General features: G+C 36.2%; 2 protein-coding genes and 1 non-coding gene across 3 annotated transcripts in view; 1 reads left to right on the forward strand and 2 right to left on the reverse strand.

Annotated features, from left to right (window-relative positions):
• The window catches only part of LOC112127381, a 683,298-nt gene that overhangs the window by 209,907 nt on the left and 457,388 nt on the right, over positions 1–16,003 (forward strand). The gene's annotated exons all lie outside the window — the stretch shown is intronic.
• The window catches only part of LOC106661649 (facilitated trehalose transporter Tret1-like), a 43,531-nt gene continuing 37,564 nt past the window's right edge, over positions 10,037–16,003 (reverse strand). Inside the window, exon 3 of the mRNA XM_024228347.1 lies at positions 10,037–11,654. Within this exon, the coding sequence (XP_024084115.1) occupies positions 10,427–11,654 (1,228 nt within the window). The 3' untranslated portion in view covers positions 10,037–10,426. The remainder of the gene's footprint in view (positions 11,655–16,003) is intronic.
• Trnad-guc lies at positions 15,310–15,381 on the reverse strand. The gene has a single exon. It is a non-coding gene; the product is annotated as a tRNA-Asp (tRNA).

The raw sequence follows: 16,003 nt of genomic DNA on the forward strand, positions 1-16,003 counted from the left end.
AAATATATTATAATGTAATAAAATTAATTGTCTGTCTGGAATAGTAATCAACAAGCAATAACTTACGATAAACCAAAATTAACATTTGTTTAGTTAATAATTAATTTATCAATGCTAAAAATCTTGATGATTTTGATTACTAGGAAGTGGGTTTTTGTTTTTGAGGGACTGCAGCCTTTCGGCTTATTGCACTTTCCTAGTTCTTACTTCAGTGCAATCGACTCGATCGGAAGAAGTCGTTGCAGCAATTCCACGCTGGGTGTCTTTGTATCTCAGGTTATGTCTCCATTTAGCGGTTGGGATGGGGATAAAAGAGACGGCCACAAGGCCTTCTTTACCTTGACCTGTGTAGATCTATTGTGCTACCCAGTTTTTATAACTCATCCACTGGCCAGTTTCACGTTGTTAAACAACCTCCATAGCCTTGCCAGCGGCTCTTTAGTGTAGGATCTTGCTTTTCTCCTGTTCTAGTTGCAAGAACCTGCCCCAACATCGACCTTCACAGAAACATAAAATATGTTCTGCGGAACCCTCCTCTTCTTGGCAGTATCTGCACAATGTTTCTTCTGTCTGCACTCCTATACGGTGCATATGCTCTCTTAAGTAGTAGTGCCTTGTCAGGAGTCCAACCAGAATCCTGTTTTGGTTGCGGTTGCCTTTCAGTAATTTCTTTGTATGTTTTTTGAATGGTACTTCTATGAATCTCCTCGCGTACCCCATACCTGTGGTAATGTTCCTCCAGGTTTTGGACTTCCAGGTATGGGAGTATGTATCCCTCTGAATATGGGCCTTGGCTCGGTTGAGTAAAGTCTTTTCTCGAGCTCTCAGTCATTCTAGGTGTTTTTACCACCAGACTGCTTTATGGCTAAAAAATATGGCTGTTTATTGAGCCTTATTTTTCCATGCAGTTTTCGGTGTAGAAGCTTAGTATACCGTTAGTTAGATCCTGCACAGAAATTTCTAGGCCCTTCTTGTCTTTAAATTCCTTATTTACCCCCTGTAGAGATTGTTGAAGAGCTCGTTTGTAACCTGTGTTATTGTTCTACTATGTTTCGGACTTATTAAAGATCCATTTTCAGATGTATCCTCTTTTGTGGCAGGATGCTAAGGAATAGTAGGGTTCAGACTTTGTTGCCCCCCCCCATTTTTGGCCAACATGTCAACCTTTTCGTTGCCTCTATGCCCCGAATGACCAGGAACCCTTGCCTTGGTTACGTCACTAGGGTCCCTGACTTCCGTCAAGGCCTTCATGCAGTTCCAAACACTCTTCCTTCACCTCGCTGACTGTCCGAGAAGATGGCTATCTTCCAAGAATGTATTCCTAGTCATTTTATTTCTTTTAGTTCAATCGCTTTGATTTCAGACTGGAAAGTTATAGCAAATTTACCTAGGTTTACCGTCAGTTCGGTGTGGGATCATCCCAAAGACTCCAGCCCCCGTGCCCTTGTCGGTTTTGGAGCCGTCAGTGAATTGGTAGGAGTTAGCCTTTAGCGGTGTTCGTATGGCCCATTCTTCCCGTTCTGGTACCAGTACCTTTTACTTTTTAGTAATATTGTATTTTGGAGTAGTGGCATCGGTTGGCATGCGAATAAGACATCTTTCTGTATCTCCTCCCTCAGTTTCCATTGCATATTCACATGACCTATCCTTGCACATCGTTATACACATGTTCAGTTTTCTCAGATGATGATCGGTATATCCTCCTTTCAGTTTTGCCATTTCTAAAAGTAACAGTGAGTTTGCCAGCCTTGGTGAGGCTTGTTTTAGCATATGTTTGCTTTTTCTAGCAGCCCTAGAAATTATACCTTTCTCCTTTTGTCTTTTTTGGATTCATTCTGTGATGGAGGATTCATTCAGGGCCTATTTAGTCTTGCAGTCCTCCTTTGGCCAGTGTGTCCGCAAAAATTCCCTTGTGCCATGGTACACAAGATATCATCTGGTTGTTGTGTTTCCCAGGCTTTGGAGATTTTGGATACATTCAATGACGAATTTAGTTTTTAATGGATGCTTAGTTAAGCCTTGAAAAAACCGCGTAATCCAGTTTCTTCATGTATTCTGGAGCCATCTGTATACCATACATTACATCTAATTTCCTCTTGAATTCTTCTTTTCCTTTGTAGCTGTTGAGCCTTTACAGGGATTTGTAAAGAATGTTTCCGTGATCACGTAGTCAGTCCATATTTCTCAATGTAGGTGTCTGATTTTATTAATTATTATTGTATGGACTTTTTAGTTGCCATCCAGTTTGATTGTTTCTGGAGGCAAATGAGCTTTTCTTCGCTTTTCATTGTATAAATATGTCCAATGGAGGTAGATTTTAGCAGTTTTTCTAGTGCAATTGTGATTTCACAGTTTTAGGGTAGCCTGAGCGATGGTCCACCAGATAATTGAGCCGTAGGATTTAGGTCTTATTACAAAAATCTTAACGGCTGATATCTGTGAATTTTTTTAAACAAGGATATTTTCATAGGAATATAAATAATTTCATCGCTGTTTACCTTTCAAAGGAGAGATTGTGAATTTTTTTTTACTTTAATAACTTCTTTCGGTTTTTTTGAGGTAATCAAGGCAGATAAAATTAAACCTGCTCTGTTTTGTTGTACCGTGAAATACCCATTGTTTTAAAATCTGACTCAAACGGGGAGAAAGAAATAGAAAAAAACTTTGTTTGTGCGATAGCGTTTTGTTCTACATACGGGTAAAAGATAAATCTAATGGGCTTAATGCGTAAGTAGGGGATTTAATGAAAGGGCAAGAGCATATGCTCGCTAAAAGTAATTACACATGGCTTTACGGTTAAAAAAAAAATTATATCCTAGATTACGCAGCAATAAAAAGGAAATTCTTGTCGTTATTAAACGGCGTGAAACGATTGGATAATATATATAATGCTGAATTTGTGGTTACTGTTAATGTCTCTGCATGGTTGAGGTGTTTGATATACTGGATGACTTCCGTGCCTTCGCAGTTTCCAAATTTCTCTTGAATTAATTATTAAAATTTCTTTCTGTGACCTAAGGACTGACAGACCTGTAATTTGGTCGTTATCAATCATTTTAGTTTGCCCAGTCTCATTAGGTTAGTCTGTTAGACGCCTTCCACATAACCCATCGCCTGTATACGTGAGCCGTACAGACCCAGGCGTACTTTTTCCTTTCTTCCTCTTCTTACATTCACCTGGAGGAACCGTGCCCATCGTTAATTGGTTTATAATATTTTGTACTCGTCAAATCACCCATCAAGCTTTACCCCATATCACCTAGGCTTCATGTCGTCAGGACGTGGGTATCAGCCGGGAAGCGAGGATCTGTATTGTAAGCCGAGATGTCCGTGCGGTCTCGCTGCTGAGTTGGGAAGGGGACAACGCAAAAAATTTAAAATGGACCTTTAAACTTTGAGGATATATTTTACCCTACATACAGCATGATTTCCTTATTGCATGCGAGTACGTCATCGGTCTCGGAGGTCCACCTCCTTCAGATGATCCCGGGGTCTGCGGCGCACAACCGACGTCGAGGGTTATCTGGAAGTATTTTTGAGGAGAAAATACTAACTAAAGGAGTGATAATCCTGTCGAAGACTATTAAACGTGGGTCGGTCCATAACTCATTTCTTGTGACATTCCTTGTGTAAGCTCTAAAAACATTTTTCTCAAAAGCTAAGAGACCGGTTTTCATTGTTGATAATTCTTTTTAATTGAATTACCATCGGACTATTATTTCCATTAAAAAAAAAACGAGGTTAATTTTTGACAAATAATTTACCTATTTTGAGTATTTTTGTATAGAAATCTTTTATATATTTTTATGTTATTTTCGTCGTTGAACAGCTACGTTTCTCTTCTTTCAAATAGTATGTTTGTCGTTAAAATCCTTTCAGCCATTTTTGAATTATAGCCGGGTAAATCAGATATTATGATAACGACTTCTTTAAAATCGGAAATATTTAAGGGTACAAAAAATTGATATATTTAAATTCAAACAAAATTTTATATTTAGGGGTCTCTCAAGGTAATAAAAAGAAATTTCATATTAGTTTTATGAAAATATTGTATGACCTAGTTTAGTAGAAAAAAATTGGTTTTTAAAAGTTTTTGCTTATTGATAAACTTTGATAGCTTTTACTACATTTTTATTGCAGTTTACATAAAAAATGCTGTAAGATGTATGTGTAATCGCATAGTTAATTTGAGCGCGTTGAACGGCGAAATAAAAATATATTTAAAAAAAACGATAAATTTCAACTTTCAATTTTTTTGACTAATATTGAATCACCATTTTATATTTTTTCGACTAACTACGGTTTGTGTCAAAATTCTACCCGTAGCTCTTTAAGTATTGATTTCTGATGAAATATTTTAATTTTTTTTAAACTACTTTTTGGTTAAATAAGATTTATAACGATATACCATTTTCTTTAATTACATCGAACCAATATGCAGAAATTTTATGCTAAATGGGGAAAAAGTTTTGATGAGGTTGAAAATATGGAGTTGGTTTAATCTACTAATTCTACTTTTTGACATGGGCAAAATTTATTTGCCAACTTTAACTTAATAAAAATGTACAAAAAGAAACAAAAAACATAGAAAAAAGACAATAAACAAAGCCAAATACCAAAGCGGAAAAATTGGACAAAACAAGAAGAACAATACAGAAGTTGTAAAACCTCACGCTAACCTTATAAACAAAAGCACACAAAAGAAAAAACGAAGACTTTTTCTTTAAATATTTTAGCCGTTTTTTAATCATTTTAATCAGACATTTCGACAACAATATCATAAAAAATAGAAAAATTTTAAGGGTAAAAAAATTGATAAATTTAAATTAAAACAAAATTTTATTTAAGTGTTTCTAGAGGTGCTGAAACGATATTTCATATTAGTTTTACGACAATAAAATATGAACTTGATGAGTATTTAGTTTTTAGAAATTGTTTATATATTGATAAAAGTTGTTAGCTTTTACTATTTTTTTATTGCAATTTACATAAAAAATGATGTAAAATGATATCTTAATATAGTTGATTTGAGCAAGCCGAACGGCGACATAAAAGGAAAACTTTCAAAACTCTTTTTGGCGACACCAAGGTCTATTCACAAGAAATGACCGATATGTCAGTTATTTTGGCAAAACCATAAAAAAGGTCGTCCAAATCCGTGATGTACCAACCCTTGTAAGTTTTCCCGTTCTGAAGTGTTACACAAACTTTACAAATTTAAGTATTCATATATCGTGACGGATTTACCTGATTATTTGTATCGTACAACCTTTTGGAAATGAGTATTTGAATCTGGCATTTTTTTACCAATCAAGCAATGATCGAAGACTTTGTGCTTTTCTTGCTAGTTATCCATTAATTTAGGATAAATTTATTACAGCTTTTTTCTCTCTCGATAACTTTAAGAGCAGATTAGACATTCTTTAAAAAATTGTAATTAAAAATTGCTTCCTTCAAGTGTATTTTTTTAAACAATAGTTTATTTTTCATTGTTATTTTTAACTTTTTTGAGTTAATTAATATTTATGAAAGGTATTGGTCGAGATAAAAAAGTCAGTGTCATGAGCGGGATTCGAACCCACAATCCTCGGCTAAATACGCCGCTGCTCTAACACTTGAGATATCGTGACTTTTATCTCGACCAAATACCTTTAATAAATATTAATCAATTGTAAAAAGTTAATTGGTCAAGCGGACCACGAACTGTAATGAAGTTTTTTAACAACAAGAATGAAGGTAGGCGATTAACAAAACTTATTCAGGAAATTGTCACTTAGGTCGTTAGGTATTAAAGATATTTGGGAGTGTCGCCCGTGGAGATATGTGGACAAGTAGTTGCGGGCGTTAATTAAATTTCATCCCTTGTAAAACCATGAATTAGCCCTGGGAAATTACGTTAGCCGCCAGCCCGGCTGGTCAATTAGGTTAGTTATGAGTGAAATGAGGAGAGGAACGTGATATAGAGGACACATCCCTTGAGGCTTCGTTAGGAGGGCAGCTCCAGCCGGCCATCAATTCACAAGGGCCGGCTACAATTTTTCAGCCCTTATTATCGCCCTGAGATGGGATATACGACCGGGCGATTCATTTCGGGGAATTCGAGACTGAATCGATTGCCGCATTAGGGAAAGAATAGTGTTACCCATTTTACATGGATTCAGGAATTTTCTTGATATCCGAACCCCCCAGGGTGACCAGGACTATTTGTTGTCTGCGGCGAAGGCGTTGAATTTTAGTTGCATAAACTCATAAAGTAAGGTGGTAACCGAAGTACCAAAACCATTCAATACGATAGTGTCACATTAATAATATGGTCAACATGAAACAAAAATAGTCCTGTAAGTAATTAAAAACAACGTGTATGTATGATGTAAATCAATAAACATCTTTGCATTAAGTAATTATTATGTTTACCTTGGCGAACTCTTCAGATGACGCACATGTCAGAACCAGCAAACAGTTCAAATGATGTTGATATTTTTAACGTGCCTTCTGACGTTGGGTCTGCATATCAAAAAGTTTGTTATTCTTGTACTTTTCGTTAAAGCATAATTTATTTATTAAAAATTTTACAATAATTATTGAGATTGTTTTATCGGCAGATCAATTGTTTTATCGTATTTTGATAGAATAATATCAAGTTCGCATTTTCTAAACTCTTCAAAAATTTACATGGAAAATAAGCATACACTTCTTTAATTTCATAACAACATTATTTTATTATAATAGGTATTTTATTAATGCAGTATGTACGAATTGGCTTTAGCTAAGTACATCGAAGTGCAGATGGTCTTAAGAAAATCAAATACGACGAATCAAACGTTATTTTTCTAACACAGTCTCTCTCTCTCTCTACATATATACATATAAAGTGAATGTTCTTATGTGTGTTAATGATAAAAAAAACTGCTGAACCGATTTCATGAAATTTTCACATTTTGTTTTTATTAGTGCCGGGCGGGTTTAATAACATAAAGTAAGCATACAAACAATGGGCCTCAAGAGTGACAAAAAGAAGAGTTTTTTCAGGAATGTGTGGCATCCATATTCACATCTGTTTTCTCAGCTGTCAGCTGTCCAGTCAGGCGTTCGGCTCCCGGTGTGATACGCGTCTTTCCAATTCCGATTTGAAGGAGGGGACAGTCAATAGACGCAAAAATACGCTAACACTTTATAGTCGCAAAAAAGACTGAATCGGTTATAGTTGCAAAACTACTGATACAATACAGTCGCAAAACTACAGACTTGGTTTCGCTGATATAACATATCCTTAATATAGGCAGCAGTGGTGTAGGTAGGACAACGAACTACCGGCTTGTGACCTTAACGACGACTCTTCCACTTAGCCAAACAATCAGAATTGAAAAAAATGCTCCAAGTGAACGTTTATTTAGTGTATAAAGATAAAGACTATAAAAGCCGATTTTGTGTTTCCGAACTCGGTCAGTTTAAATTAAATAAAATATGATACATAGTTCTGTTGTTTTGCCAATTGGATTTATTAATTTGAATTTTATTAAATGTGAAGTTGCCAAGTTCCGTAATGCTCAGTTTTTCAATGTTTTGTAATTAATTGAGACGATTTCGCTATATTATGAATTATGTTTAATTTTACATTCTATCTTTTTGACACTGCTGTTGGTAGAATTCCTGTTGGAATTCCATTTTCTGGTTGTTTAATATGCCTCGAAAACGATGAAATATTGGAAGTAGTACGAATATTGCCATGAGAATTCCAGATAAAAGATAGCAGAAGGAGAAAGAGCACAATGAAATGAACAAAGCAGATTTCAAATGCCACACTCACGTGCTACTAAATCGTCAAAACATCACGAAGCTCGAAATGAAGCAAGTCGAGTAAGAATTAGAGAATTAAGACAATCTTTGCCCTTGTGATCAAAATGAACTGGGTGACAATAGTCGATTATGCATGCAAATGAATCGAATAAATCAATTAATAAATCCAGATGGTATTGCATTTCAGTATAATTCGGATTTTGAATACAATTTCCATCCAGTCGTGGTTGCTGAAGGTATGAATAAAGTTTTCACACGTTTAAACTTTAAATTATGTTCATTTAATTTATATATACCCCGTCAAGCAATTGAAATGTGTCTACTCAAAATTATATTTAAATTAATTAAGGTTTTGGTTGAGATAAAAAGTGAGCGTCACAAGGGGGATTCGAACCCACGACCTTCGGCTAAATACGCCGCTGCTCGATCACTTGAAAATGGCAAAAAGGAGGGAAAATTCAAAAGGTGGAGTTGAGATGGGAAGTTAGTGTCCGAATGGATCAATGTCACGATAACTCATGTGGTAGAGCAGCGACGTATTTAGCCGAAGGTCGTGGGTTCGAATCCCCCTTAAGACACTCACTTTTTTATCTCAACCAAAACCTTAATTAATTGAAAAGAATTTATTTGGTCAAGCGGAACACGAAACCTAATAAAAATATATTTAAAATAAAACTTTATATGATCCCTTGGGCAACGCACGGGTTATACGGCTATATATACTAAAAATGTGCACAGAAAAAACAATAGATAATCTTATAGCGAGTGAATGGTTTTTTAAGAAACAGAATGCGTTGTGGGATGAAATGACCTAAAACCTGTTTGCAGCTCCCCGAGCCCAACCACGGTGGGTGATTATCGATGCCTGTCGGTAATTTACTGTCAATTACAAACTGGAATTGCTGGTGAAATGCGAGAAGTGATACGCTCAACTCTGCACATGTGTGTGTTTATGCACAAACATGTGCGGATAAGCTTATTTAAATCAACAAACAGATACTGTTATAGATCAGGATGAGGTAGTCAATTAACTTAGTGTAGTAGGTTTTTCTGTTTATATTAATTTTGTAAGTTTTGCATTGTGATGGTTTTGCTGTAGTATGAGTTATGTTTAATCTTAAATTCCGACTTTTTGACACTCTTGTAGTATTGCAATTGGCTGCATTTTAAATTCTACCAATACGACAACACTTTGTTCGTAGAATAATAATAATATTCTTACTAAAATTCAAAAGAGGGGATGTGCCGATATAACATATTCCAATGATACCAACATAAGTGCCTTTCGAATTCAAATGATAGCCATTTCCAATTAAACTGGTTTTTCCAGTAATGATAAAGAAATCGCAAGGTCAATCAGTGCAATTATGTGGGTTGAATTTGAAATATCCGTAGTTTTCTTATGGATAATTATACCTTGCATGCTCCAAGATGGGATTTGTTGTTTGTATATGTGCCAAATGGAATCACCAAAACCAGTGTATTTCCAAGAGAATTGGAAAGAATTTAACGGTCAATACAACAGTACTTACAATTTGATAAAATTTAATTCAAAACAAAAATAATATTGTATATGTAAATATTTAACATGATGACTTAATTCTACCGATAAAACAAATGTTATTTAATAAGCCCAAGAATGTTTAATTATAAAGATAACTGTGTATAAAAGGAATCAGCATGAATTTTTTTTTCATCCAGCCAATACACACCACAGGTTGAAGTAATAGCCTGTTTGTTGATTTTCGACCTCCTCTCTTATTTATTCTCGCTTTGAAGAACCAATTGATTTGATTCTCTCTGTTTGGAGGTTTATTTGGAAAACAAAATAAAATGATCTAATGGTAATTTCAATTCGTGTTTTATTAATACAAAAATAATATTACGACAAAGGGTTTGCATACAGTTCACAGCCAATGAAACACTCTCTTTCACAAATTTCAAAGTTAAAACAAACAATTAACCTAAGAAAACATTTAAGTACCTTTGAAAAAAATCATAATTTTACATATTAATAATTAAAAAATTATTGACATTTCAATAGCTTATAATACTTAATAAGTTTTGTTTGATTCTTTTCAGCAGGAGTAAAACTTTTAGATATTTTATTCATTCTTGTCGTGAAAAATTATATAATACAATAAACTATCAATTAGATAATACAAAAGATAAATTTGTTTTTAAATAAAAAATATTTTTTAAAATGTTTTAACAAATTTTTTTTAAGTCAATGCAGAGAATAAATTTTCAAAGATTGATATAGTTTTTTATTTCAATATTGCATTCTCGAATATTCTATAAACTTGTATAAATTAATTTTTCCGTAATTACAGGCTTTTGTGTACTCTAATAAATGAAAAGTTTACAGTTCTTTAAATTTACTTGACATTCTTTTAAACAATTATTCCAAAATGTATGTACAATAAATGTTTTAGCACCCTAGAAAAGGAATGTTTTTACTGATATATAATTAATTATTAATTGTCACTTTTCATCACTTAGTGCTACATTCACTCAAAGAAAAAAAATACACAATAAAAGTTATGAGCGTTATGCTGATAACGCTGTGCACGTTCACTTTTTCTTGTTTAGTTTATTTATGTATTTTGCTAGGCTTTCCGAATTAAACTTAAACTTTCACTCCGTTGGAAGAGTTGTATTCTTTGTTTCCATACTTAGTAAGTTCAATTCCATTTGTCTTTGGCTTTTTTGATATATTTGACTTTTCCGTCTGGAAATCGGATTGTATTTGGCCGAGGCTCTTTCCCGCCGTTTCCGGGATGACGAAACAGATGATGATAGTTCCTGTGAAGCCGAAAAGAGCGAATATCCAGAAATTCATATAAACGCCGCATAGATCCGTTATAGTTTGGAACTGTTTCAGATTGATAAAAGTCGCGACCGAGGCGGTTATTTCCGTGACGCCGCTGCCGACGGCGCGCGTGTGCGATGGGAAAAATTCAGCCTGTATCGTCTGCATCAGAGGTCCAAGGCCGACGTTCGAGACCATGCAGAAGCCTGCTACCCCCATGTACATGATCCAGTGGTACGCCGAAACGTCCACATTCGCGACCGTGATGAGATAGTAGTACGTGCCGACGACTATGTTGAAGAAGACCGATCCCAGGGTCGAAATAATGAGTAGAGGTCTTCGCCCCACAGAATCAGAAATGAATGCCGAAGAGAAAGTCGTCACGCAAAGCAGTACACCGAGAATTATGGTCAATTCGTGATGACTTAGTATTCCTATGGGTCCAGATGCGAAGGTCTGCGCCGCATAGGTGACAACAGCCGGCATCCCGTTGAGGTATTTGATCGCGCAGACGGTCTGAACGATAAAGAACGCCTTTCTGTCCTTTTTTGTAGCGATTAGGTCCTTCCAGCTTCCCTTCTGCTTCATATCTTCTTGGACGGAATACCTGATAGACTCGAACTCATCTTCTATATCGTCGGTTGCGCGCAACCAACGTACCGCCTTCGCCGCTTCGTTCGGTTTTTCGACCATAAACAAGTAGTAAGGGGATTCGGGCATGATTATAAACGTGGCGAAGAAAATCAAAGGTATGACTGCACAACAGTAGGTATAGTTTTGGTAGGAGAGATACGGTCCGGTCACGTAGGTAAAGAGAATTCCGACGTACCACATCGTCTGGAAGTGTCCGCTCAGCTCTCCTCGGATCCTAGGCTCGGAAATCTCCGCGATGTACATCGGCGCGACTGTATAGACCACTGCAACTGCGGCTCCTTGGATGATCCTGGCGACGAACAGGATCGAAAGGTCCCTTGTGGCCAGTATGAGGACCCAGGAGACGAGGCACATCGGTCCCGTGCTGAGCAACAACGGCTTTCTTCCCCATCTGCAAACAACGGTTCGATTAAACTCAGACCGCAAGGTTCATAAGAGGGCGGGAAAGATTGAACGTGGGCTCGTAAATATTTACAGGGTGACAAAACTCTCATCTACTCGGTCACCGCATAGGGGGAAAACACCGTACAAAAAAAGTTCAACATAACTTTGTCCAAGCTCAATAGACTTATCCGTCGCCCTATATTTTCTGGATCATTCAAGAAGAACATAATGAAGTTCATAAAACTATTTCCAATTCTATTAATTTTATCTTTCTATTAAAAAAATGAAGTGCAGTGCTAATTTGAAAGAAGGAAAAACCCTCAGTTCCTTCGTCTAGCTTACGAGGAACAATTTTTAATTTAGAAGTGTTTATATTTATTAACTAGGCAAATCATTAAAAACAGTTTTGAGGAAGTAGATATATTCTTAGACAGCTTAATGAGTTCTTCAGGGGTACTGTTTTGTTGTAAAGAACTTCAGTATACAAAATGTACATAAAACATTAAAAATTGGTGTCGATGTGATTATTAAACTGTTGAATGTTATTGATTCAATGACTATTGAAAAGCTAATTGTTCAAAAAATTGAATAAAAATAGTACTTAAAAAAAATAATATTATAAAAAACAAATGTAAATTTGATAAAATATTAATTATTGTATATCTGAAAGAAGGAGAGAGAGGTAGAGAAAGAGTGTGAATGAGAAGAGAGAAAGCGAGATTGAGAGAATGAGAGAAAGACAGAAAGAGGAAGAGAAATAGAGTGGGAGAGAGAGGGGAGAGAGAGAGAGAGAGAGAGAGAGAGAGAGAGAGAGAGAGAGAGAGAGAGAGAGACAGACAGACAGACAGAGACAGACAGACAGATAGAGATGTTTCCACTCGAAAACTCCAACAACAGCTCATACTACTAGTCTTGTTATAAAAAGAAAAGTAGAAAATTTAACACAGACAAATCCAACCACATTACCTTCACTCTCCGTAAAAAGATCTCCCTCCCTGTTTTCTTAATGACTGAATAACAAGAGAGAAAGCGAGATTGAGAGAATGAGAGAAAGACAGAAAGAGGAAGAGAAATAGAGTGGGAGAGAGAGGAGAGAGAGAGAGAGAGAGAGAGAGAGAGAGAGAGAGAGAGAGAGAGAGAGAGAGACAGACAGACAGACAGAGTCATTTCCACTCGAAAACTCCAACAACAGCTCATACTACTAGTCTTGTTATAAAAAGAAAAGTAGAAAATTTAACACAGACAAATCCAACCACATTACCTTCACTCTCCGTAAAAAGATCTCCCTCCCTGTTTTCTTAATGACTGAATAACAAGAGAGAAAGCGAGATTGAGAGAATGAGAGAAAGACAGAAAGAGGAAGAGAAATAGAGTGGGAGAGAGAGGAGAGAGAGAGAGAGAGAGAGAGAGAGAGACAGACAGACAGACAGACAGACAGAGACAGACAGACAGATAGAGATGGAATGAGAGAGGGTATAAAAGCAAGTGAAAGGGAGATAAAGTGGGAGAGGGAAAGAAAGACAGAAATAACAGGGGAGGGAGAGAGTATGAGAAAGGGAGTGAGTGAGAGAGATTGAGTAAGTGTGATGGAGGGAAGGAGAGGGACAGAAAAAGAGAATATAGGTATTTTATACTTTTTTCGTTGCACGAAAGCCCGACAAATTAATTTTAAGTATAAAAATACGGAAATATGCAGAGAGAGAATGGCCTTCGATGACTTGGAAGAATCGGTCAACTCTGCGGTATGAAATAGTAGGTGGATGGAAGGATGCCCTTGAGCAAGAAAAGCAGGTGCCGAACTCGTTCAAAAGCATGGCTTAAGTCAAGAAAAGCTCCAGAACAGTACTGTCCCCTCTCAAGGGAGGAGGAAATAATGTCTACCACGCGGTGGCACTGTTGGACAACTGAATGACGGTTGCGAAAACCAAACTGATGGTCTGGGATTATGTTTTGATAATTTAGAGTCGGAAGAATTGTTTTCAATAGTTGTTCTAAAATTTTATCCATAGTGGGTATTAATTTTATCCTTATTGGCTAGTATGGAGTAGTACAATCCATGCTGGTGTTCCTCAGGGTAGTGTTCTGGCCCCCAAACTATACCAAGTGTTCACAGCTGAGATGCCATGACATCCGGAAACCACCACATTCATATTTGCAGACGATACAGCAATTATCTGTAGCAACTCCGACATTGTCATTTTCACTCGAAATCTCCAACAACAGCTCATACTACTAGTCTTGTTATAAAAAGAAAAGTAGAAAATTTAACACAGACAAATCCAACCCACTCTCCGTAAAAAGATCTCCCTTCCTGTTTTCTTAAATAATATTCCACTCCCAACAGCGGACAAGGTGTGGTACCTCAGACTGTACATCGACAAACGCCTGTCGAGGAATCCTCACACACGACTGAAACGTCAGCTGGTTATGTCACGATAGTTCAGCCAAAAGTTCCAACATCTACCGCATTCAAACTGCCTAGTCCTTAATACTATGAAAAATACTAGATGCTCCATTTTATATATCGAACCTAATTACACATACAGTCTTACATTTCCCCTTCGTTCAAGATGAAATCCGTTCCCGTTACCGTAAATTTCATAAAAACCGCCCAAATACCGTAAATCAGGAGATCAGAAACCTTGCATTCCTGACGATCCTCTCAAACCCTCCCCCTCGACTGAAAAGACAATGGCCGCAAGATCTCCTAGGAAGGGATGTGATGACCCGATGTTCCATTTGTGTGAGAGCAAGCCTACCTAATTGCTCTTGTAAATTAACCATTGATTGCGTTTTTCTACGACCATTGTAGATTAGGGGCATTCACGATGTTTGTAAGATGTTAATTCGTGCTAACTCGAATAGAGAAATGTCCAGTAAGATCGTGAACGCTATCTTCTTATCCCAGCATGTTAAACGTTAGTTTTTCCGCACTGCTGAGCGTGGCGATTGGTAGAACCAAAAATAAAGCTATAACAGTCCTTGAAGGCTTGTTGTTGTTTGCTTTGGCTTCCGTTTGTGTTAAATTGTAAGATACCAAAAGTTAAGGAAAATTATTGAACTCTTTAATTCAAAATGCTATCTATGCACTCCAAAGTACTAACAAATGACACCTTCAATTCGTGCCGACATACCTAACTTGTATTCTAACGTCTAACAGCCTACAGCTTTATAGGATAGGGGATGTATCTATTATGACTGAGAGTATAAGGACAGGTCATAAATTAACAAAAGAAATAGTTTGGTCTGATTTAATTAATGCGTATTTAAGAATAAAAATACGTATAAACAAAAATAGCTGTTAAATTCATGGCGGCCATGTTGGTAACCTAGGCCCTAACGGATAGCAATATGACTAACATCTAACATTGGCCCTGGACTGCTAAATCGAGCAATGTTAATTAGCCGATTCTCAGATGTCTACGTTATCATTTTTCGTGATCTAACAGAACCTAACAGAGTCAACAGGGTTAACACAAAGATCGTGAATACCCCTATTACCTTGCTCATTGTTACTTGTTACCTACTTGAAGGTAGTTGTAATTTACTTCGAATTATAAAGATATAAAATAAAGTATAAAATTTTTTTTAAATTATTTAAATAAATGAAGTAAAAAAAATTATTTTAATAAATTTTGGAAAGAAATTTAAAAAAATTAATTCTCCCCGGCGGGGAATCGAACCCCGGTCTCCCGCGTGACAGGCGGGGATACTGACCACTATACTACCGAGGACCTGTCGTTAATGCCGTTCAAAACTACCTACCACTGTTTCTTTTGTATATATTTCTATTATATATTCAATTAACCAGATCGATTATTTTTTCTTTTATTAACAGTGATTAAAATTTCTTGGTTAACGATATTATATTTCAGTTGCCCCAACAAGCCCTAGTAAAAGACAGAACGCTTGTAGGAGTAAAAAACATATGGCTGAAGAGGTTTTTGGTTTTTAATGGGAAAAAAGGCAGTGGTGACTGGATTTAGCCCCAATTGAAGCGGAAGCGGGGTTGACAGTGTTTCAGTGCTTAATGAAGTGAAAATACAAGCCTAACGAGCCATCAATCAATTATTGACCTGGTCGAGCTTTCGTTTTACCAAATTCAACAATTTCAATTTTTCGTCCTTCGAATTTTATAGATTGTTTTTAACTGGGTAAATACGTTTGAAGTAGTTTTTCTAAGTATAAAAAATAATCTACATAGTAAATTAATCTTTGTTTTCAACTCGTTAAAAATTTCACTTGCTGTGATTGAATAGCGCGGACAAAATATTTCTAAATTTTGTAAAACGTAATAACAATTTATTTAATTAGCGTAATGCATAAGTGGGTATTAATTTTTTTCTTTTTTTTTGG

Source organism: Cimex lectularius, unplaced genomic scaffold (assembly GCF_000648675.2).
Source record: "Cimex lectularius strain Harlan isolate CLEC.00 unplaced genomic scaffold, Clec_2.1 scaffold1, whole genome shotgun sequence".
Classification (NCBI taxonomy): domain Eukaryota; kingdom Metazoa; phylum Arthropoda; class Insecta; order Hemiptera; family Cimicidae; genus Cimex; species Cimex lectularius.